Here is a 22,690-nt window from a genome sequence, read left to right as displayed (position 1 = left end):
TCTTGGTGAGGTAGTATCATTATTTTAGACCTAATTTATTATATTGTGCTAGAAATATGTTATAACATTTACCCATGAGGATGAATGTTATTTTTATTATGCATGAGAAGAAATGGGGGCTCAAAGAACTTATGTAAATTTTCCATTTATATAGATAGCAGTTAGTGAAGCTATGATTTGATTCTAATTCTTCTAATTTGAAATTAAGTGGTTTAGGTGCCATTCAGTGTTAGTTAAATTCTAATTTATAGCTATTAATTAATAAGAAGACATCTCCCTGCTCCCCCACCACTACTTACCATTCCCTTCTCTCCAGACTAATGTTTCCTACTGAGTCAGTAAGCTGTTGAGGTCTACTGAGGTTTGGCACTTCAGGTGGTTTGGTGCTCCTAATCTCTCAGGGTATTAGGGTGAGGGCTGAGCTGGTGTTATAAAAACAAAACAAAACAAAAAACTCCACCACTTAACTCCCCCACCCTCCCAATGCAATGGCTCATACAAGAAAGCACTTTCTTTCTTTCTTATTTAATTCAAATCCAGGATGTGAAAGGCAGGGTCTGCTTTAGGAAGTAATCATTGGATTTCAGCTAGCAGAGCAGTCAATGAAACACATGGTTTCCAAGGCTGCCTCAACTGTAGCCATTTCTAGCCAGCAAAAGGGGAAGCAGTGAATCCAGGGCAAGGACTTTCTAGGCAAGTGAGGCCGAAGATGCAAACATCACTTGTGCTCATATTTCATAAGTGAGAACTTAATAAGGTCCCTGCTAACTGCCAATGAGGCAGGGAATTTGAGTCTAATGGACAATCGTGTGCAAAAAGAATGGCAGCATATTTTTGGCGGGACACAAACAGGAAGCTGTCATACCTAGTATATGCGGTGGAGACATCTCCCCTACTCAAGGCAAGTTGTATTGTTAGTAGCGGCTTGCCCTTATTCACAGGTGAAGCACAGATGTGCTGGTCAGTATTTGGTTTTTCTCCTGTACCTCTGCCTCTTGAAGTACAAAGTTGTTGTTGTTGTTGTTGTTGTTGTTGTTGTTGTTGTTTTGAGACAGTGTCTCGCTCTGTCACCCAGGCTGGAGTGTAGTGGCCCAATCTCGGCTCACTGCAAGCTCCGCCTCCCGGGTTTACGCCATTCTCCTGCCTCAGCCTCCCGAGTAGCTGGGACTACAGGCGCCCGCCACCACGCCCGGCTAATTTTTTGTATTTTTTTAGTAGAGACGGGGTTTCACCGTGTTAGCCAGGATGATCTAGATCTCCTGACCTGTGATCCGCCCACTTTGGCCTCCCAAAGTGCTGGGATTACAGGCTTGAGCCACCGCGCCCGGCCCTAGTACAAAGTTATTTTATCCCTGGTCCCTGTCTCTGAGCTTAGTTGTTCCCTTTTTACAATGGTTATTATTTTCTTTCTTAACTTTATGTTGCGTGTCATTTCTCTGTGTCACTTCCTGTCCTTTGTAAACATTTCCAATAATCAGAATAGTTCCTTTCTATACTCTAGTTAGTCGTTCACCTTAGAACATGTAATTTTAGAATTTTTAGTTCTTTATAATTGGTTTGTTGCTGGGCGTTGGAGGTAACTTTTCTGCTAAATATTTTTTTTTTCTATTACGAGTTAGAGACCCATTGTAGAAACCAAAATCTTGTTTCCGGAGAGCTAGTTTTACAATAAAGAAAGATATTTATCCTCCTAGACTGGAAAGTGATTGGTAAGAAATTTAGGAGGAGAGTAAGAAAAAGGCAGTGCCACAGACACTAGGGATGTGGGGGTGGAGAGTTTCAAGATGGAGGAAGTGTTCAATGATACCAGATGCCTCAGAGAGGTCAAAAAAGATAACGGCTGCAAAACAGGTTGTTAGTGGCATTAAGGGAGGTTTCCATGGAGTAGTGTGGCAAGATGCCTGATTTTGCTGGATTGAAGAGTAAATGGGAGGGTGAAGGCATTGAGAATAGGCTAAATTCGTTTCAAGAAGTTTGACCAATTAGGGAAAGGAGGAGAGGGGGTGATAGCAAGAGGAGGAAGAGAGAGTTTATTGTTTTTAGTTTTTAGATGGGAGAAACTTGAGTATGTTTTTAGGCTGACGGGAAAGGAACCATTGTACAGGGAGAGAGGGAAGATCCAAGGGAAGGAAAGGATGATGAATACTTGATGGAACATTTTTAGAAGTGCGAGGAAATTTAGGATCAAAGGCAGAGGTGCAAGGCTATTTTGGAGGTGGGAGTCAGGACCATATTTATCCAGAAGGCACTGTTTGTGTAGTGCCTAACCTACAAACTGTTATGGGATCTTTGAAAATATTTGAGACCTAAAAAAAAAATTTATCAACCCTAAAGTGTGGGTAGATGTTTTATTATGTGTGTATAAAACAATATAATGTCAACTTTCATTATTACATGTAATATTGACAGACATTTTACCATATTTGAAAGCAATTCATAAGTAAGAATTTTCTCAATTAGGAAGAATTCCCAAGTAAGAAATCAGGTCTTAAGGTGGTCTTAAAACAGCTTCACATGGCATAATTGTATTTGAAGAACAAGGTAGGAAGTAAGGATGATGAAGGACATGGTTAAACTTAGAAATGGAACTAGAAGTTGGTGTTCTTTAGCTGATGACCTCTTCTTTGTCTGAATTAAGAATCAAGATTATCTTCTTAGAGTTAGGGAAGCAGAAGTAAAAGGCTTGAGGGGAGCAAAGAAAGTCTGTATTAGCTACGGGGGGAAAGAAGAAAGATAGCTCGGCTAGGGCCAAGTACAAGTAATCTGAGCTGCATTAAAGCATGTGAAGTAAGGCTGCATAAATCATTTTTAAAAAAGAAGTAACTAAGAATGCTAACAGGAGCAAAGTTGACTATGGAAATTGGTAAAAGAAAAAAATACAAAAGCATTACAAAATAATAATTAGAAGAAACAGTTGAAAAACTCTTTTAGGAAAACATGATGTCACAAATAATGGATAAGAAGAGGGAGGATCCGGCTGGACGCGGTGGCTCATGCCTGTAATCCTAGCACTTTGGGAGGCTGAGGCTGGTGGATCACTTGAGGTCAGGAGTTCGAGACCAACCTGGCCAACATGGCGAAACCCCATTTCTACTAAAAATACAAAAATTGGTTGGGTGTGGTGGCAGGTGCCTATAATTCCGGCTATCCAGGTCACTGAAGCAGGAGAATCGCTTGAACTCCAGAGGCAGAGGTGGCAGTGAGCCAAGATCGCGCCACTGCACTCCAGCCTGGGCAACACAGTGAGACTCTGTCTTGAAAAAATTAAAAAAAATAAAAATGAAAAAGAAGAAGGAGAATCCAGAGAGTGCAAAATTCCACTTCTTCCATTGAAGAAAGTCCAAAGAATTGCTAGATTTAAAGTTTTTGATGTTTATTTTTCTTAACTACAGAATTTTAAAAATCAAATGGGTCTATAAGAATTATAACAAAAAAAAGCAGTACCCCCTACACCACAACCTTCTCACCTCGAAGTCTCATTCCTCAGAGGAGGCCATTTTCAAATTTTTCACCATTAAAAACAATTTTTTTTGCTGCATATTTTAAAATAACATGCTTAAATTGCTCTTCTTGATTTTTTCATTTTAGATATTACTTAATGACTTTGTATTATAGAAGATGAGGATTTAGGTCTCTTATACTACTCAATTTCCCTTCTTTTTAGTCTTTCAAAAAATTATTATAATTTTTGGTTAAATCAATATTCAGTGTTTATTATGACTATGAAAATTATACATATGTATATATGTATACATAGTATATATGTATATATACACATAGTATACAACATATATATGTAAAATATAGTATACTATGATTACATTTCTCCTTTTTGCACTTTTTTTCATTTTCCTGCAATTAATAATTACCTTTCCTTTTGTGCATGGTTTTCTATGAACTTGTCCTTAATTCATCCGCAGACTTTATAGCCTAAGGTCAGTTCAGACACATCAAGCATCCTCTCAGTTTCAATTTCTTTTCTTCAAGATAACTTTTCTGAAGTACTCCTTCATCTAACTGGTCCCCCCTGCTCCAGTCTGGCCTGGCTGCTCTCTAAATCCTTCATCCTTATCATGGGTATTACTTCATCCTTCATCCTTATCATGGGTATTACTTGTCTTGCTTAAGTAAGTTATATATAGTGCGTATTTCCGAAAGCCTATGTCTTCCTTTTTCCTTACATGCTCCTTCTTTTTATTAGATTGCATCCTCTAGTAGCTTTCTGAGAAAGGGTGCATGCAAAGTAAAATTTGGGGGAATCTTCTGTTTCTGAAAATGACTTTATACTACCCTTACACTTGATTGATAGTTTAGATAGGTATAAAATTCTGTGTTGGAGATAATTTTCCCTTAGAATTTTTAAAGCATTTCTCCCCTATCTTTTAGCTTTCTGTATTGCTATTGAGTGATCTAATGCCATTCTGATTTGTGATATTTCATGTTATACATTGGTGTGGATCTTATTTCATTGTCTTGAGATCCTTTCAGTGTAGAAATTCATGTATATCAGTTCTGAGAAGTTTTCTTGAATTATGTGTTCAATATTGTCTCATCTATGTTCTATCTCTGGAACTTTTGTTACTTAGACATTGGACTTATAGATTTATGCTCTAATTTTTCTTGTTTTTCTCTTTTCTATCTTTTTTGATTGTTACATGTTATATGAATATCTTAACCTTTCCAATCCTTTTGTTGAATATCAAAAATATCTATTGTATTAGCCAGGGTTCCCCCAGAAAAACTGAACTAATAGGATATGTAAAGACCTAGATACATAGCTATATAGATATACAGCTGACCCTTGAACAACACGGATTTATATTGTGTGGTCTACTTATACACAGATTTTCTTTGCCACCTTTGAGACAGTAAGATCAACCCCCTCCATTTCTACTTCCTCAGCCTACTCACGGTGAAAACGAGGATGAAGACCTTTATAATGAGTGATCTACTTCCACTTAATGAGCAGTAAATATATTTTCTCTTCCTCTTGGTTTTCTTTTTTTTAAATTTTAAATTATTATTATTGTAGAGATGGGATCTTGCTTTGTTGTCCAGGCTGTTCTTGAACTCCTGGCTTCAAGTGATTCTCCCACCTTGGCCTCCCACAGTGTTGGGATTATAGGCATGAGCCACCACGCCTGGCCTCATAATTTTCTTAATAACATTTTCTTTTCCCTAGCTTACTTTATTGTAAGAATACAGTATGTAATACATATACAACATACGTGCTAATTGACTGTTTATGTTATTGGTAAGGCTTCCAGTCACATATTGGCTATTAATAGTTATGTTTTGGGGGAGTCCAAAGTTATATGTAGATTTTTTTATTTTCTTTTTACAGAGATAGAGTCTCGCTATATTGTCCAGGCTGGTCTTGAACTCCTGGGTTCAAGCATTCCTCCCTCTTTGACCTCCCAAAGTGCTGGGGTTACAGGCATGAGCCACTATACCCAGTCCCACTTTGCTAAAGGGCCAGCCATATAGATTTATTATGGGAATTGGCTCACATGACTATGGAGGCTGAGAAGTCCCACCATTTGTGCCTGCAAGGTAGAGAATCAGGAAAGCCAGTGGTGTAGTTCAGTCTGAGTTCATAGGCTTGAGAAGGTAGTGGTGAGGAGGAGCAGTGTGCTGGTATGAGTTCCAGAGTCTGAAAGCCTGAGAACTAGAAGCCTTGGTGTCCCGGGGCAAGATGAGAGGGAGAATTTGCCTTTCCCCTCTGCCTTTTGTTCTATGTGGGCTCTCATTGGGTTAGATGGTGCCCACCCACATTGCTGAAGGTGAATCTTCTTTACTCAATCTACTCATTCAAAGGCTAGTCTCTACCAGAAAGTCTCTCACAAACAACCAGAAATGATGTTTTACCAGCTATCTGGGCATCCCTTAGCCCAGTCAAGTTGACATAAAAATTCATCTACTATGGTAGATTTGATGATTTAAATTTCTACTCCATTTAAAAAAATTTTGAAGGCCGGGCGCGGTGGCTCAAGCCTGTAATCCCAGCACTTTGGGAGGCCGAGGCGGGTGGATCACGAGGTCAAGAGATCGAGACCATCCTGGCTAACATGGTGAAACCCCGTCTCTACTAAAAATACAAAAAAAAAAAGCTAGCCGGGCGAGGTGGCGGGCGCCTGTGGTCCCAGCTACTCGGAGGCTGAGGCAGGAGAATGGCGTGAACCTGGGAGGCGGAGCTTGCAGTGAGCTGAGATCGCGCCACTGCACTCCAGCCTGGGTGACACATCGCGAGACTCCGTCTCAAAAAAAAAAAAAAAAAAAAATTTTGAATTACTAAATGTAAGATTTTATCTTGCCTTTCTGAGAATATTAATTGTACAGTTTCTTTTTTGTTGTTGTTTTATTGTTTTTTTTTTTTTTTTTTTGCACATGAACGTCTTCTACATTTTCTTTTTCTCCTGAGTTCTTTTTTTCCAGTTTTTAAATGTGTGTTTCATATAGAGACTTTTCTCAAGTTTTTGAAGCTACTTGTTTAGGAAAGGGTCTTACAGATCAATATATAGAGTTTTATGTAATATTCCACTTTTTAGTAGGGCATCTCTGTCTTCAAACTGTTCTTGGTGTTCCCAAGTTCAACATCCTTCTGATTCAACTTCTCAGTAGAGAATAAACCTTTAATTTTAAACCTGGGTGGAGGAGGAGTAGTAACTTTACTATACAAGGTTGGGAAGAGGATCTAGAAATATAACTGCTTCTTATGTAGACTTTTAACCCGATTTTCTGTTTTTACCTTTACTTACTCCCACGGCTTTAGAGGCACCTGATACCTACTATTCCTAAGCCTTTCTGATGTTGTATAAGAGGATGTGCTTGTTTTTTGTCCTGTTTCCTCAGTAAAGCCACTTAAATTTTAGCTTTTTTTTGTTCGTACAATAAGTTGTGTGTCTAATTTCCATTTTCCAAAATTTTTAACATTTCTTATCTGCTGCCATCAACTCTATTTTTATAAATCTATGTCTTCTTTTTGTGAGATATGCTTAACATACCAATTCAGTGGGGTTTAAATAATTTTTTTTTTTTTTTTTTTGAGATGGAGTCTTGCTGTGTAGCCCAGGCTGGACTGCAATGGTACAATCTCAACTCACTGCAACCTCCACCTCCTGGGTTCAAGCAATTCTTCTGCCTTAGCTTCCCGAGTAGCTGGGATTACAGGCACACGCCACCACACCTGGCTAATTTTTGTATTTTTAATAGAGACAGGTTTCACCATGCTGGCCAGGCTGGTCTTGAACGCCCTGCCCACCTCGGTCTCCCAAAGTGCTGGGATTATAGGCATGAGCCACTGCGCTGGGCCTAAATCATTTTTTTAAAGACACAGAGTCTCAATATATTGCCCAGGCTGATCTTGAACTCCTGGCCTCAAGTGATTCTCTTACCTCAGTTTCCTGTGTAGGTGGGATTTTTTAGTATACTATGCATGACCCCACAATGCCTGGCATTTTTTCGTGTACTCACAAGGTTGTGTAACTACCACCATGATATAATTGCAGAACATTTTTATCACCCCATAAAGAAACTCCATACCAATTAGTAGTCACTCCCATTTTACCTTCCCCACAACCCCTGGCAACCACTACTCTAATTTCTGTCTCTATGAATTTGCCTATTCTAGATATTGCATACAAATGACAATTATTATACAATACGGGGTCTGTTGTGTCTGGCTTATTTCACTTAGCATGTTTTTAAAATTCATCGATGTTTGCCAGGCGCGGTGGCTCACCCAGCTCTTTGGGAGGCTGAGGTGGGTAGATGACCTGAGGTCAGGAGTTCGAGACCAGCCTGACCAACATGGTGAAACCCCATCTCTACTAAAAATACAAAAAATTAGCCAGGCATGGTGGCGGGCACCTGTAATCTCAGCAACTCAGGAGGCTGAGGCAGGAGAATTGCTTGAATCCAGTAGGCAGAGGTTGCAGTGAGCCAAGATCGTGCCACTGCACTCCAGCCTGGGCAACAAGAACAAAACTCTGTCTCCAAAAAAAAAAAAAAAAAAAAAAAAAATTCATCAATGTCGTAGCGTATTTCAGCACTTTATTCCTATTGTGGCTAAATAATATTTTTTGATTGTATGTGTACCTCACATTTTGTTTATTCATTCATCACCTGATGGACCTTTGGATTATTTTCACCACTTGGATTTTATGAAAATACTGCTGGGAACATCTGTATACAAGTTTTTGTTCGAACACCTTTTTTCATTTCTTTTAGGCATATACCTAAGTGTGGAATTTCTAGGTCATTTGGTAACTCTGTTTAACTTTTTAAAGGATTGTCAAACTTTTTCAAAGCAGCTGCTCCATTTTACCCATCAGCAATGTATAAGGGTTCTAATTTCTCCATATCTTTTCCATCACTTGTTGTTGTTGTCTTTTTTGTTATAGCCATCCTAGTGCATGTGAAGTAGTATCTCATTGTGGGTTTGTTTTGCATTTCCCTAATGATTAATGATGTTGAGTGTCTTTTCATGTGTTTTTGGCTAAGGGTTTGTCTTCTTGGAGAAATGTCTACTCAAATCTTTTGCCTCTTTTTTGTTTTGTTTTGTTTTGTTTTGTTTTTTTGAGACAGTGTCTCACTCTGCCGCCCAGGCTGGAGTGCAGTGGCGCGATCTCGGCTCACTGCAACCTCCACCTCCTGGGTTCACGCCATTCTCCTGCCTCGGCCTCCCGAGTGACTGGGACTACAGGCACCTGCCACTACGCCCGCCTAATTTTTTGTATTTTTAGTAGAGACGGGGTTTCACCATGTTAGCCAGGATGGTCTCTATCTCCCGACCTCGTGATCTGCCCGCTTCGGCCTCCCAAAGTGTGAGATTACAGGCGTGAGCCACCACGCCCGGCCTTTTTGCCTCTTTTTAATTGGGTTGAAGTTAAGATGGCAGTTCAGATCTGGACTGTTGAATTGTAACAGTATTTACATATTCTGGATACTAGACCCTTATAGATATATGATTTGCAAATATTTTCTCCCATCTTGTGGGTTGTCTTTTTACTTTCTTGATAGTGTCCTTTGTAGTACAGTTTTTAATTTTGATGAAGTCCCTTTATTTTTTCTTTGGATATTTATGCTTTAGGTGTTATATCTAAGAAATGGTTACCTAAACCAAGTTCACAAAACTTTGTACCTATTTTTTATTCTAAGAGTTTTATAGTATTAGCTTTTACATTTAGGTCTTTGATCCATTTTGAGTTAATTTTTAATATGGCTTGAGGTAGGAGTCCAAAATCATTTTTTTACATATGAGTATCCAGTTGTCCCAGCACCATTTTAAAAAAAATGCTGTTCTTTCCCCATTGAGTGTTTTGGCACTGTATTAGTTCATTCTCACACTGCTAATACAGACATACCTGAGACTGGATAATTTATATAGGAAAGAGGTTTAATTGACTCACAGTTCAGCATGACTGGGGAGACCTCAGGAAGCTTACAATCATGGCAGAAGAGGAAGCAAACACGTCCTTAACATGGCAGGAGCAAGGAGAAGTGCTGAGCAAAAGGGGGAAAAGTCCCTTCTAAAACCATCAGATCTTGTGAGAACTCTCTCACTATCACAAGAACAACATGGAAGTAATCACCCCCATGATTCAGTTACCCCACTGGGTCCCTTCCATGACACGTGGGGATTATGGGAGCTGCAGTTCAAGATGAGATTTGGGTGGGGACACAGCCAAACCATATCAGGCACTTATGTCAAAAATCAATTTGCTATAAAATATAAAGGTTTATTTCTAGACTCTTAATTCTATTTCATTGGTTTCTATGTCTGCCTTATGCCAGTACCACACAGTCTTAGTTACTGTAGCTTCGAAAAAGTTTTGAAATTGGGAATGTGAATCCTACAACTTTGTTCTTTTTTGAGATTGTTTTGGTTATTCTGGGTCTTTTGCATTTCCTTATGAATTTTAGGATCAGCTTGTCAATTTCTCTCCAAAAAGCCAGCTGGGATTTTGATAGGGACTGTATTGAATTTGTAGATCAGTTTGTGGAGTGTGCCATGTTAACAATATTAAGTCTAACAACCTATGAACATGAAGTGTCTTTCCTATTATTTAGGCCTTTAATTTCTTTCAACAATGTTCTATAGTTTTCATTGTATAAGTCTTACACTTCTTTGTTAAATGTGTTCTTAAGTATTTCATTTTTATATTATTATAATTAGCACTGTTTTCTCTATTTCACCTTTGAGTTGTTCATTGCTCCTATATAGAAATATAGTGCCAGCCTGGGCAACATGGCAACACTTCATCTCTACTAAAAATATAAAAAATTACCTGGGCGTGGTGGTGCTTACCTGTAGTCCCAGCTACTCAGGAGGCTAAGGTGGGAGAATCACCTGAATCTGGGAAGCTGAGGCTGCAGTGAGCCATGTTCACACTACTGCCCTCCAGCCTGGTCAACGGGAGTGAGACCCTGACCAAAAAGGAAAAATGATCTTGTATCTTGCAACATTGCTGAACTAGTATATTAGCTCTAATAGTTTCTTAGATTTCTTAGGATTTTTTATACCAGATAATGTCATCTGCAAGTAGATCTTCCTTTCCAGTCTGGATGCTTTTTTTTTTTCTTGCCTAATTGTGCTGGTTAGAACCTGCAGTACAATGTTGAGTCGAATTGGCAAAACTGGACATCTTTGTGTTGTTACTGATAGGAGGAAAGCACATTTTGTCTTTTGCCATCAAGTATAGTGTTAACTGTGGGGGGTTTGTAGATATTCTTTATCAGGTTGAGGAAGTTCCCTTTTATTCCTAGTTTGTTTAGTTTTTGTTTTAGTTTTTTTTTTCATGAAAGGATGTTAGACTTTGTCTAGTAGTTTTTCCACATCTTTTGAGATGATCAGGTAGTAGGGTTTAAGTCTTTTAAAAATCCCTTCAGTGATATTTTAGCAGAGGTTTTGGAGGGAAAAAAAGAAAACACATTTAATCTGATATATTTAACTGCAAGATACAAAAGAGACTTTAAAAAAGATATTAGGGGCCGGGTGCGAGGAGGCCTAGATGGGCAGATCATCTGAGGCCAGGAGTTCAAGACCAGCCTGGCCAACATGGTGAAACCCGTCTATACTAAAAATACAAAAAAAAAATTAACTGGGTGTGGTGCACACACCTGTAATCCCAGCTACTTGGGAGGCTGAGGCATGAGAATCGTTTGCAGTGAGTTGAGATCACACCACTGCACTCCATCCTGGGCAACAGAGTGAGACTCTGTCTCAAAAAAAAAAAAAATTAGGAATGAATGTAGTTTGTTTGAAGTTGGTCATAGCTAGACCATAGTTTAAGAAATTTGGAAATTTAGAAAAGAGAACTGCTTGATCATGCCAAAACACCTAATTATTTTTAAATGTATAATTAAAATAATAAATAATAACCTATTATCCCTCTAAGATAAAGGAAAAGTATAGGTTTTTATTGGATGACTCAGCAATTTTCTATCTGGTCTCGTTACCTTCAATTCTTTCTCTTTATTTCTATCAGCGCTATCTTTCTAAAACCTAAATTGGATCTGGTTAAAATCTTTCACTAACTCCCCATGTTAGCATGGCATACAAACCTTGTGATATGACAGCTTTTTTCCCTCCACCTCGCGCAATTCTTCCATCAAACTGTCTTCTCCAGCTATGCCGAACAATGTACAGTTCCAGAATTCACAGTGCCTTCTCTCTCTCTCTCTTTTTTTTTTTTTTTTTTTTTTTTGAGATGGAGTCTCGCTCTGTTGCCCAGGCTGGAGTGCAGTGGCGCGATCTCGGCTCACTGCAAGCTCCGCCTCCCGGGTTCACGCCATTCTCCTGCCTCAGCCTCCCGAGTGACTGGGACTACAGGCGCCTGCCACCACGCCTGACTAATTTTTTGTATTTTTAGTAGAGACGGGGTTTCACCAGGTTAGCCAGGATGATCTTGATCTGCTGACCTCGTGATCTGCCCGCCTCGGCCTCCCAAAGTGCTGGGATTACAGGCGTGAGCAACCGCTCCTAGCCTGCAGTGCCTTTTCTTATCTCTGGGCCTCAATACAGACTGTTTTGTTTACCTAGAACTATAATTCTCAAACTTTATGGTTTCAGGATGTCTTTACACTTTTAAAAATAATTAAGGATTTCATTGAGCTTTAGGTAGGATATATCTGTCAAATTGTTACTGAAACTCCAGGGGTTTGATATAGGTCCTATTGCTTGCCACACAGAAAGCTGATCACTGAGACTACCAGTATTGCCAGGGAACAAGGCTTTAATCGGGTGCTGAAGCTGAGGAGATGGGAGATCAGTCCCAAATTCATTTCCCTGACCGACTAAAATTGGGGGTTTTTGTAGCGGGGAAGAAATGTAACCATGTGTGGGAAAACGGGAATTAGGGAGGGCTAAGGAAAAGGAACTGGTCAGTAGGACGCAGGTGGTTGGACAGACAATCATGACAGGTGAGTGCTCAAATTTTAAGACTGGGAGGGTCAATTTCTATGTTTATTCAAAGAAGCCATAAACATCAGTTCTATGAGACAAGTGGACCACTTTCATAATGTTACTATATTTGAATTTAAAACAGAAAATGTAAACATTAATTCATTTAGAATAACAATAATAAGCCTACAGCATATTAACACAAACAGCTTTTTTTTTTTTTTTTTGGAGACAGAGTCAGGCTCTGTTGCTCAGGCTGGAGTGCAGTAGTACAACCTCGGCTAACTCTACCTGCTCCTCCCGGGTTCAAGTGATTCTTCTATCTCAGCCTCCCGAGTAGCTGGGATTACAGGCATGCGCCACTATGCCTGGCTAATTTTTGTATTTTTAATAGAGATGGGTTTTTGCCATGTTGGTCAGGCTGGTCTCGAACCCCGGACCTCAAGTGGTTTGCCCGTTTCAGCCTCCCAAAATGTTAGGATTACAGGCGTGAGCCACTGTGCATGGCCTAAATAGCATTTTTATTAAAAATATTTTCCAAAAACCAAAATAATTAGTGAGAATAGTAGCATTATTTTACACTTGCATATCTTTTAATCTCTGGCTTAATAATAGAAGACAGCTGAATTCTCATATTTGCTTTTGCATTCAGACTGTTACAAAATGTTGCTTTAGTTGAAGAATATGAAGGAAGTCTATCCTTACACAGATATGTAGTTCGAAAAACAGGAATATTTTAAGTTGCCTTTTCAGGTAATTATTTCACCAAAACTAGAGAAATAGTAGTTTCTTACAGGTTAGTTGCATTGTGAAATCTAAAACTACATCAGTGAACTTTTCAGACTCTCTTATATTAAAGTTCACAGGTCTTTGTGCACTATGAAAGGACCTTTTACCCACATATGATTCATGCAGAAAATGGTGCTTCACTTAAGTATAGTAGATCTTCCAAATGTGTATTTCATTATACAGTATCAAAAGATCACGTTCATTAATATCACCACAGATCTTATCAGAAAAGTGTTTTTGTTTGTTTGTTTGAGAGGGAGTCTTGCTCTGTCACCAGGCTGGAGTTCAGTGGCCTGATCTCAGCTCACTGCAACCTCTGCCTCCCGGGTTCGAGTGATTCCCCTGCCTCCGCCTCCCGAGGAGCTGGGACTACAGATGCTCGCCACCACGCCCAGCTAATTTTTGTATTTTTAGTAGAGACGGGGTTTCACCATGTTGGGCAGGATGGTCTCAATCTCTTGACCTTGTGATCCGCCTGCCTCGGCCTCCCAAAGTGTTGGGATTACAACAGGCGTGAGCCACTGCGTCTGGCCCAGAAAAGTCTTTTAAGAATTGGGAGGCTTGGCCGGGCGCGGTGGCTCACGCCTGTAATCCCAGCACTTTGAGAGGCCGAGGTGGGTGGATCACGAGGTCAGGGTATCGAGACCAACCTGGCAAACACTGTGAAACCCTGTCTCTACTAAAAATACAAAAAAATTAGCCAGGCGCGGTGGCAGGCGCCTGTGGTCCCAGCTATTCGGGAGGCTGAGGCAGGAGAATGGCGTGAACCTGGGGGGCCGAGCTTGCAGTGAGTTGAGATCGCTCCGCTGCACTCCAGCCTGGGCAACACAGTGAGACTCCGTCTCAAAACTAAACAAAGAATCGGGAAGCGTTCAGGCTCATGGACGAAGTATGTTTTCCTCCTTTTTTTCCCATACTGCACGATGTGGAGTTTTCCAAAATTTTTTCGTGTGAAAGCTTGACTTTTTATCACTGATAACAAATACTATCACTTGTTTTCCTTGAAATAACAGGCTCATTTTGTTCATTTTTGAGAAAATTTCTGCCAAATACCCAAGTCTGAACAACCACGATTTGTACATTAGTTCTTTCAAGTAAAAATGGTGTTTTATGAAAAAAGCAGCTAGTTGAGCTTGCATGTCAAATAATCTTCCAGAGCTTTTCTTTAAGACAGCTTTCATGCTTTGGCAGAAATTTTTTATGCATACTTTCTAGTTTGTACATAGAATATTAAAAAGGCGTGTACTTATGGGCAAGGGGTAAGATTTAATGAAATTAATATTTACTGTATCTTCAAGAATATTTGTAAGTGAAACTGGCTGTATTAGTCAGCTTGGGCTGTCATAACAAAATATGCAAACTGGGGTGGCTTAAACAACTATTTTCTCACAGTTCTGGAGGCTAAGAAGTCCAAGATCAAGGTGCTGCCCAATTTGGCTCCTGATGAGGGTTCCCTTCCCTTCCAGATTTTTGCCTTCTTGGGGTGACCACATATGGCTGGGAGAGACAGATTCTACAGTGTCTTTTGAAGAACAAGCATTTACCACTTCGATAAAGTGTAACATCAAATTTTTTCTTTAATAGCTCATACATTTTATGTCATATTTAGGAAATTTTTACCTAACCCAAGGTCATTAAGATTATCTCCTATATTTTCTTCTGGAAGTTTTATAGTTTTAGCTCTTACATTTAGGTCTATGGCCCATTCTGGAGTTAATGAGTTAATTTTTTTAATGGTGTGAGGAAAGGTTCATTTTTTTATATATGAATTGTATATGATTGTCAAAGTATTCCAGCACCATTTATTAAAAGATTATATTTTCTCCAATGAATTGCCTTGCCACCTTTGTTGAAAATGAATTGTCCATGTATGTGCATATTTCTAGATTCTTATATTCCATCATTGTATATATTTATCTTTATTAGCATAAAGATAAATGACTGTAGCTTTATCATAAATCTTAAAATCAGGTAGAGTAAGTCCTCCAACTTAGTTTTTCTTTTTCAAAATTGTTTTTGCTATTTCATGTTTCTTCATAGCTATGTAACCTTGGGCAGGTTACTTGTCTTCTCTGTGCTTGGTTTCGGGATTTGTAAAATGAAGAATAATAGTAGACTGTTAGGAGGATTAAATGAATAAAACTCTTAGAACTGTGCCTGGCACATAGGAAGAACTCCATAAATATTAGCTAATCTTAGTATTTTTTGAGTATATTTAATGAGGTAAATATTGGATTTATCCTTAACCCTGGCAAAAAATAATCTTAAAATAGGAAACTATATTATTATTATTATTATTATTATTATTTTTTTTTTTGAGATGGAGTCTGGCTCTGTCTCCCAGGCTGGAGTACAGTGGCCGGATCTCAGCTCACTGCAAGCTCCGCCTCCCGGGTTTACGCCATTCTCCTGCCTCAGCCTCCCAAGTAGCTGGGACTACAGGCGCCCACTACCGCGCCCGGCTAGTTTTTTGTATTTTTAGTAGAGACAGGGTTTCACCATGTTAGCCAGGATAGTCTCGATCTCCTGACCTTGTGATCCACCCGCCTCGGCCTCCCAAAGTGCTGGGATTACAGGCTTGAGCCACCGCGCCCGGCCAGGAAACTATATTATTAACTATATTATTATTTATAACTATATTATTATATATTAACTATATTATTATTGAGACAAAATTTCAACAAATTTAGTTCAAATATCAAATTAACTTTTATTAATGATTCATGAACAGGGCAGTATCTCCTCTAAAAATTCAGAAAAGGGGCTCCAGTGAGTTGAGTGGAGGAGATTGGCTTTATAGGTAGGGAAGTGCGGAAGAAAGCAGAAACAAAAAACTGAAGCAGATTGGTTGTTTTGAAGTTACTTTCCTTACAGGGTTAGAACAGAGGAGACTTCTTTTCATGCCGGCTAAAACTGGCCCATTTGGAGATTTGGCTGTTATCTCTCTTGACTTCTCAGAAAGTCAGATAACTGACTTAGTTTTAGTTTGGTAACTTTAGCCTGAGTGACTCCATTTTGGTTTAGTCTACTGGAGCCTAGCACAGGAACTCACTTAAAATCAATGGCCTTCTATAAATTTTATTTCACACTATTTTAAGATACAAATAAAAATGTAAACATCCTTCAATAAAATTCTAGCAAATGGCATAACTATATATGTATATTTATATATATATGTTTTTCCCAGAAATAGACCAGTCTTATCTATAATATTATTTATAATAAAATGATAACTAGAAATACCCATAGGAGCCTATTAGTAGATATTAAAAGCCTTTTGATAAAATTATCTAATTTTTTTTAGTATCTAATCTTGATCACCCCCCAAACAATTAAAAATAGAGTGTTTCTGCTGGGCATGATGGCTCACAGCTGTAATCCCAGCACTTTGGGAGGCCGAGGCGGGCAGATCATGAGGTCAGGAGTTCGAGACCAGCCTGACCAACATGGTGAAACCCCGTCTCTACTAAAAATACAAAAATTAGCCAGGCGTGGTGGTGCACGCCTGTAATCCCAGATACTCAGGAGGCTAAGGCAGGAGAACAGCTTGAACCCGGGAGGCAGAGGTTGCAGTGAGCCAAGATGGTGCTACTGCATTCCACCCTGGGCAACAGAGTGAGATTCCATCTCAAAAATAATAATAAAAAAAGAGTGTTTCTAACTTATGTTAATGTTTTCATTTAAAACTAAGACAAGCATTAAGGTTATATTTCTTGAAAAATAAGAAAAAGAAACACTGTTCTTAGGCCTCTAGCATCCTCTAGAACCACTATTAGTTTTTATAGTATTGGATAGTCTTGTCTTACAGAAAGACCTGAACATTTTTTTCTGAAAGATGAATATAGGTCTCCATGGCTCCCATGGCAACACTGAGTGGCCTTGTTCTACCTGGCTCACTTTGCTAATATAGTGGGTTTTTTTTTCTTTCTCTTCTGTCCTTATGTGTAAGGCAGAATACAAAGGCCTGAAGCTCCTGCCCCTCTTGCATTTGACAACAGGGTTGGACGTTGTGTATTGAGTTCTTTTGTTTATATTGTTCTGATTAAAGTATGCAAAATAAAAAGATGCAGTTTTATGTAACAGAAGATGGATATAGGAACATTATAAATGGTAAAAGCTTTTATAATTCTTTGCTGATGAGAATATGAAATGATATATTTTGGAAAATTGTTAGGCAGTATATCAAGCTGAACCTATGCATACCCTATGACCCAGTTATTCACTTCTAGGCACAGAAACAAGGGAAATGTGGACATATGTTTACCAAAAAACTCATACTAGAATGCTCATAGTGGCACTATTCATAATAGGTCCAGATTATGGGAAACTGGAACTAAAGAAAACAAATGTCATCAACAGTGGAACTGATAAATAAATTGTGGTATATTCAACAATGGAATATTATTCTGTAATGAGACTGAACAATGGGATATTTTGCTGCAATGAGAATTAATGAACAGTTACCCACAGCTATATGGATGAACCCCACAAACATAATGTTTTTTTTTGAGACAGGGTCTCACTCTGTCACCCAGGCTGGAGTGCAGTGGCATGATGTCAGCTGACTGCAACCTCTGCCTCCTGCGTTCAAGTGATTCTCATGCCTCAGCCTCCCTATTAGCGGGGATTACAGGTGCACTTCACCACGCCCAACTAATTTTTTTGTATTTTTAGTAGAGACATGGTTTTGCCATGTTGGCCAGTGCACAAACATAATGTTGAGTGAAAGAAACCAGAGGCAAAAGACTGCATACTATAAGGGTCTATATAGATGTGTAAACACACATACACACACACATACATATATAAGACAGGCACGATTTACCATTGGGGGATTAGGGACTAGACAGTGGCTGTAGGATGTTTTCTAGGGTGCTGATTATAAGTATAAATTTATTTTTTTCTGTATATTATTATATTTGAATAGAAAGTTGTAAAAAATGTTTGGTAGTAAATTTCTAACTTAAAACTAAGCAAATGATATAGAATTGAGATCCCAGAAATAGATGCCAAAGAACAAATCTATCTAATCTGTGACAAACTAAGTGTAACAAAGTAATGTTAAAAATTCATTAATTGAGATAACTAGATTTCGATAGGGAAAAAATAAATTTAGGTTCATGCCTGATACCGTATGGTACATTGAATTGTAGTTTGAATTAAAATATTAATAAAATATTAATGTATTTTTTATAATTAAACTATAATTATGGCTGAGATAATTTTACATATAAATTGATATGGATCTGTGAGGGCAGATTGATGCATAGATAGATGTTGGTTTTTTAAATTTGTGTACAACAAACAACAGATAAAAGGAAAATGACAGAATAAGGACAATTATGATGAATATGATGAATAAAACTTAATATGATACATAGAGAAAATAAATGATACAAATTTATGTTACAGTCCTGTCAAGACAAAGGCAAAGGAAATGATTTAAGAGTTTAGGTTACTACTAGTACTTTTAGACGGGATCGTCGAGACACGCCAACACGGTGAAACCCCGCTCAGGGTCACAGCGAGCTGGTGGGCGCCAGTAGTCCCAGTTGGTCGGCATCATGGAACCCGGAGGTGGAGCTTGCAGTGAGCTGAGATCCGCCACTGCACCCAGCCTGGGCGACAGAGCCGAGACTCACCAAAAAAAAAAAAAAAAAAAAAGAGTTTGTTCATGTAATATTCTTTTTTTTTTTTGAGACTGAGTCTGGCTCTGTCACTTCAGGGTTGGAGTGTGGCTGGATCTCAGCTCACTGCAAGCTCCGGCCCCGGGTTTACTTTATTCTTCCTGCCTCAGCCTCCGGAGTAGCTGGGACCCGTGGGCGCCCGGCCCACCTCGCCTCGGGCTAGTTTTTTTTGTATTTTTAGTAGAGACGGGTTTCACCGTTAGCTAGGATGGTCTCATCTCCTGGACCTTGTGATCCTACTGCCTCAGCCTCCCAAAGTGCTGGGATTACAGGCTTGAGCCACCGCGCCCGGCCCATGTGCAATATTCTTCATAAAGGTGAAGAGTTAGAATGAATCCACATGCCCATCAATAAGGGAACAATTAATAAATTATGGTATTTCTATAATAGATACTACTATGTAGCCATTCTAAAGAATGAGTTAGATTTGTTAATATGGAAAGATGTACATGAAGTATTAAGTGAAAAAATGAATTGTAGAATAAAGTACATATGTATAGTGTCATTACACTTTTCTACAAAACAAGTTAATGCAACATTTGTCAACAAGTATATGGTCACATGTAGTGTAAGTTATAGAAGGTATAGAACAAACTGTTAGCAGTGAATACTGTGGGGAATTGGAGTAACAGGGTGCTCATCCTGTTTTTACTTCACACCCTTCTGTATTGTTCTGTTTCATTGATGTGTGCTTTTACAATTAAAAATTTTAGAATATATATAAAGGAGAAAGGTAAGTTAACTAAATATTCACATTTACCAATAAATAAACCATTGGAAATAAGATACTTTTGAGTTAGTTAAAACACAGAGCTTTATACTGGGACATCTGCAAGGAAATTGGTCTCTTCCGTTTCTTGGATGTAATATAATCTGGTGTAATCTTTCTGGAGAGTAATCTGACAATACATAACAGGAGCCATAAAAATGAGCATATCTTTTGATCCTAGAGCATATCTTTTGATTCCTACTTCTGGGAATATATCCTAAGGAAGTAACTCAAAAGAGAAAAGAAATTTGCTTGTGCAAATATATTTATAGCCACATTATTTTAAAGAGAAAACTGAAAATAATCCAAAAAGAATTCTGTATTTAAGCATTGTTTTAAAATGCAGTAATACATTGATCTTCTAATTTTTTTTTTTTAAGTATTGCTGGGTGTGGTGGCTCACGCCAGTAATCTCAACACTTTGGGAGGCCAAGGCAGGAGGATTGCTTGAGCCTAGGAGTTTGAGACCACCCTGGGCAACACAGTGAGACCCTGTCTCTGCAAAAACTTAAAAAAAAAATTAGCCAGGTGTAGTGGTGTGGCACCTGTGGTCCTAGCTCCTTGGGAGGCTGAGATAGGAGGATAGTGTGAACCTGGGAGGTTGAGGCTGCAGTGAGCTGTGATTGTGCCACTGCACTTCAGCCTGAGCAACCAAGCGACCCTGTCTCAAAAAGAAAAAAGCTAGGTGACCTAATAAGATTGCCATCAGCTTCATCCTTTTATAATCTCAATAAAATGAAATTGAAAGTAAAGTTTCTTTTATCTTTTTCCTGTAGCACCATTCAAATTCTCCTGCTCAGCTTAATATTTTTCTTCAACTTGGTCCCTCTAACAAGACTTTCTACTGGGTCATTTTGTTTTGGAAAGACAAAGTATGAATTTAGAGAAGTAGAAGAGAGTATAGTAATTTTTTCTCCTTATCTATTTATAGTAAACATTATAGAAGCAAAATATTTACTTACACTTAATTAGGTTTCCAGATTGTCCTGGAGAGTAGAATATCCTACTCCATGATCTAGTGAGGAAATTAAGTTGGAGGTTAAATACCTTGCATAATACCCCAAAGAAATAGGACAGGGATTAGAGACCAGGTCTTATATAATGAGACCCCTTTGCTAGGGCCGTTGAGCATCGGTACCTGTCTGCGGGATGGCAGTGCAGGGCTGGGATCAATTCTCTGTTTAAGAGCAAGTCTGAAGGTCAGTCCTTTCCTTTTTGAGCTGGGTTATTTGAGCGGTGCAGTGTACACTTTCTGAAGAGATTTCTGGAAGCAATTGCAGAAGTTTCTTATACAGGATAGAATCTGACCTAAGCTGTCCAAAGAGAAATGGCCCTTAGAAGTTATGCTTCCCCTTTGCTACCTCATATTTTATGTGCTGCCTCTCATTTGTTCCTTTTCCTCTCTAGTTCAAAATGCAGGATCTGAGAAGGAAACGGAGCTGTCATCAGTTCTAAACCTGAACAGAATGTTTCCTCAGTTAGTAAATGGAAAAATTATTGTTAAAAATCTTCATGTAGGTTTGGGAAATACCAAGACATTGATTTGTGGTCTAGTTTGCAATCATGATAATTATATTTATATTAATTAGTACTAATCATAATCACTTTAAAGTTTCTGAATTTCTCTATCCTAATTCTGTGATTCAGTGGAAAATATTTGTACTCAAGAGACTAAGGTTCAAGTTTCTGCCCTACCACTTAACAACTGTGTGACCTTGGGTAGTTTCTTCATTGGTAAAATGGAAATAATAATCCCAGCCTTATCTGACTCCTAGGTTTGTTGTAAGGTTCAATGAGATAATATATGTGAAAGTATTTGGTAAACTTTCAAGAGCAATACAAATGTTTTTGTTGAAGTTATGAAAGTCATTACCCTGTTTAAAACACAGTAAGCATTGAAGATGTCAGTACGTCTCTTAAGATTCTAAAATAGTGTCAAGAAATTTTCTATCCTATCCTAGCATGTACTAACCTAGGTCTATGAATCGGCCAAGGAGCCCTCTGATTGGTTGCTTGCTAGATATATTAGTCTGATCCCATCATTTATACTTTCTGGAAAATATATAGATGCTTTATGTTAGGTTTGTCTGCATACAACAGAGAAACCTAAAATACTGTGGTTTAAACAGATAGAAGATTATTTCTCTTTCATGGAAAAGAAGTCAGAAAATAGGTAGTCCACAGCTGGTAGGGTATACTCCAAGGTTTCATCAGGACACAAGCATCTATTTTTCTGTGCCAGCATCCTCACCATAGATTTCATTCTTTACCCCATGACCCATGAGGACTCTAGGAACTCCTTTTTATCCCTTGGGATAAATAAAGGATACCTCTCAACTGAATCAGTCCCATTTAAGTACTTTCTAGAAAATCCACACAGTATTTTGCTTACATTTTATAACTGAATCACTTGACTAAACACTAGCTACAAGAGAAGCTGAGAAATTAATATTTATGCCAGTGACCATGAACCCAGGTATGTATATATACTGGAGGGTGTATGTGTGTGTGTGTGTCTGTGTGTGTTGAAGAGGGTAGTTTATAACCGAAAACATTCATATTTTTACATAATGCTGTGGCAGAGACTTCAAGTTGCTAACTTCAGTGGCCTCTTCTTCATTAGAAACATACTTGCAATTTTGGCCAGGCATGGTGGCTCACACCTGTAATCTCAGTGCTTTGGGAAACTGAGGTGGGAAGATCGCTTGAGGCTAGAAGTTTGGGCAACATAGCAAGACCCTGTCTCTACCAACAAACAAAAACAAAAAACTAGCTGGGTTTGCTGGTGCACACCTGTAGTCCCAGCTACTCCAGGAGGCTGAGGCAGGAGGATTCCTCGAGCCCAACTGCAGAGGTTGCAGTGAGCTATGATTGCACCACTACACTCCACTGTGGGCCAGAGGAAGACCTTGTCTCAAAAATGAAACAGGCCTGGTACAGTGGCTCACGCCTGTAATCCCAGCACTTTGGGAGGCCGAGGTGAGCAGGTTGCTTGAAGCCAAGAGTTTGAGACCAGCCTGTCCAAGATGGTGCAATCCCATC

The 22,690-nt window shown here is 38.9% G+C and overlaps 1 protein-coding gene across 7 annotated transcripts in view; it reads left to right on the top strand.

Moving 5' to 3' along the window:
- C12H11orf49 (chromosome 12 C11orf49 homolog) overlaps positions 1-22,690 on the top strand; it is a 230,164-nt gene that overhangs the window by 13,868 nt on the left and 193,606 nt on the right. Inside the window, exon 1 of one of the 7 annotated variants that reach the window (XM_021925827.2) lies at positions 14,565-14,750. The exons of 4 other annotated variants lie outside the window; for them this stretch is intronic. In XM_021925827.2, the coding sequence (XP_021781519.1) occupies positions 14,636-14,750 (115 nt within the window). In that variant the 5' untranslated portion in view covers positions 14,565-14,635. Of the gene's footprint in view, positions 1-14,564; positions 14,751-22,690 lie in introns of those variants that run through there. 2 more of the 7 variants (XM_021925825.2, XM_021925826.2) reach the window with 2 other exon arrangements.

The sequence above is a fragment of the Papio anubis genome, chromosome 12 (genome assembly GCF_008728515.1).
Source record: "Papio anubis isolate 15944 chromosome 12, Panubis1.0, whole genome shotgun sequence".
NCBI lineage: Eukaryota > Metazoa > Chordata > Mammalia > Primates > Cercopithecidae > Papio > Papio anubis.
Note: the sequence above shows the minus strand (reverse complement) of the source record. Positions and strands in the feature narration are given on the sequence as shown.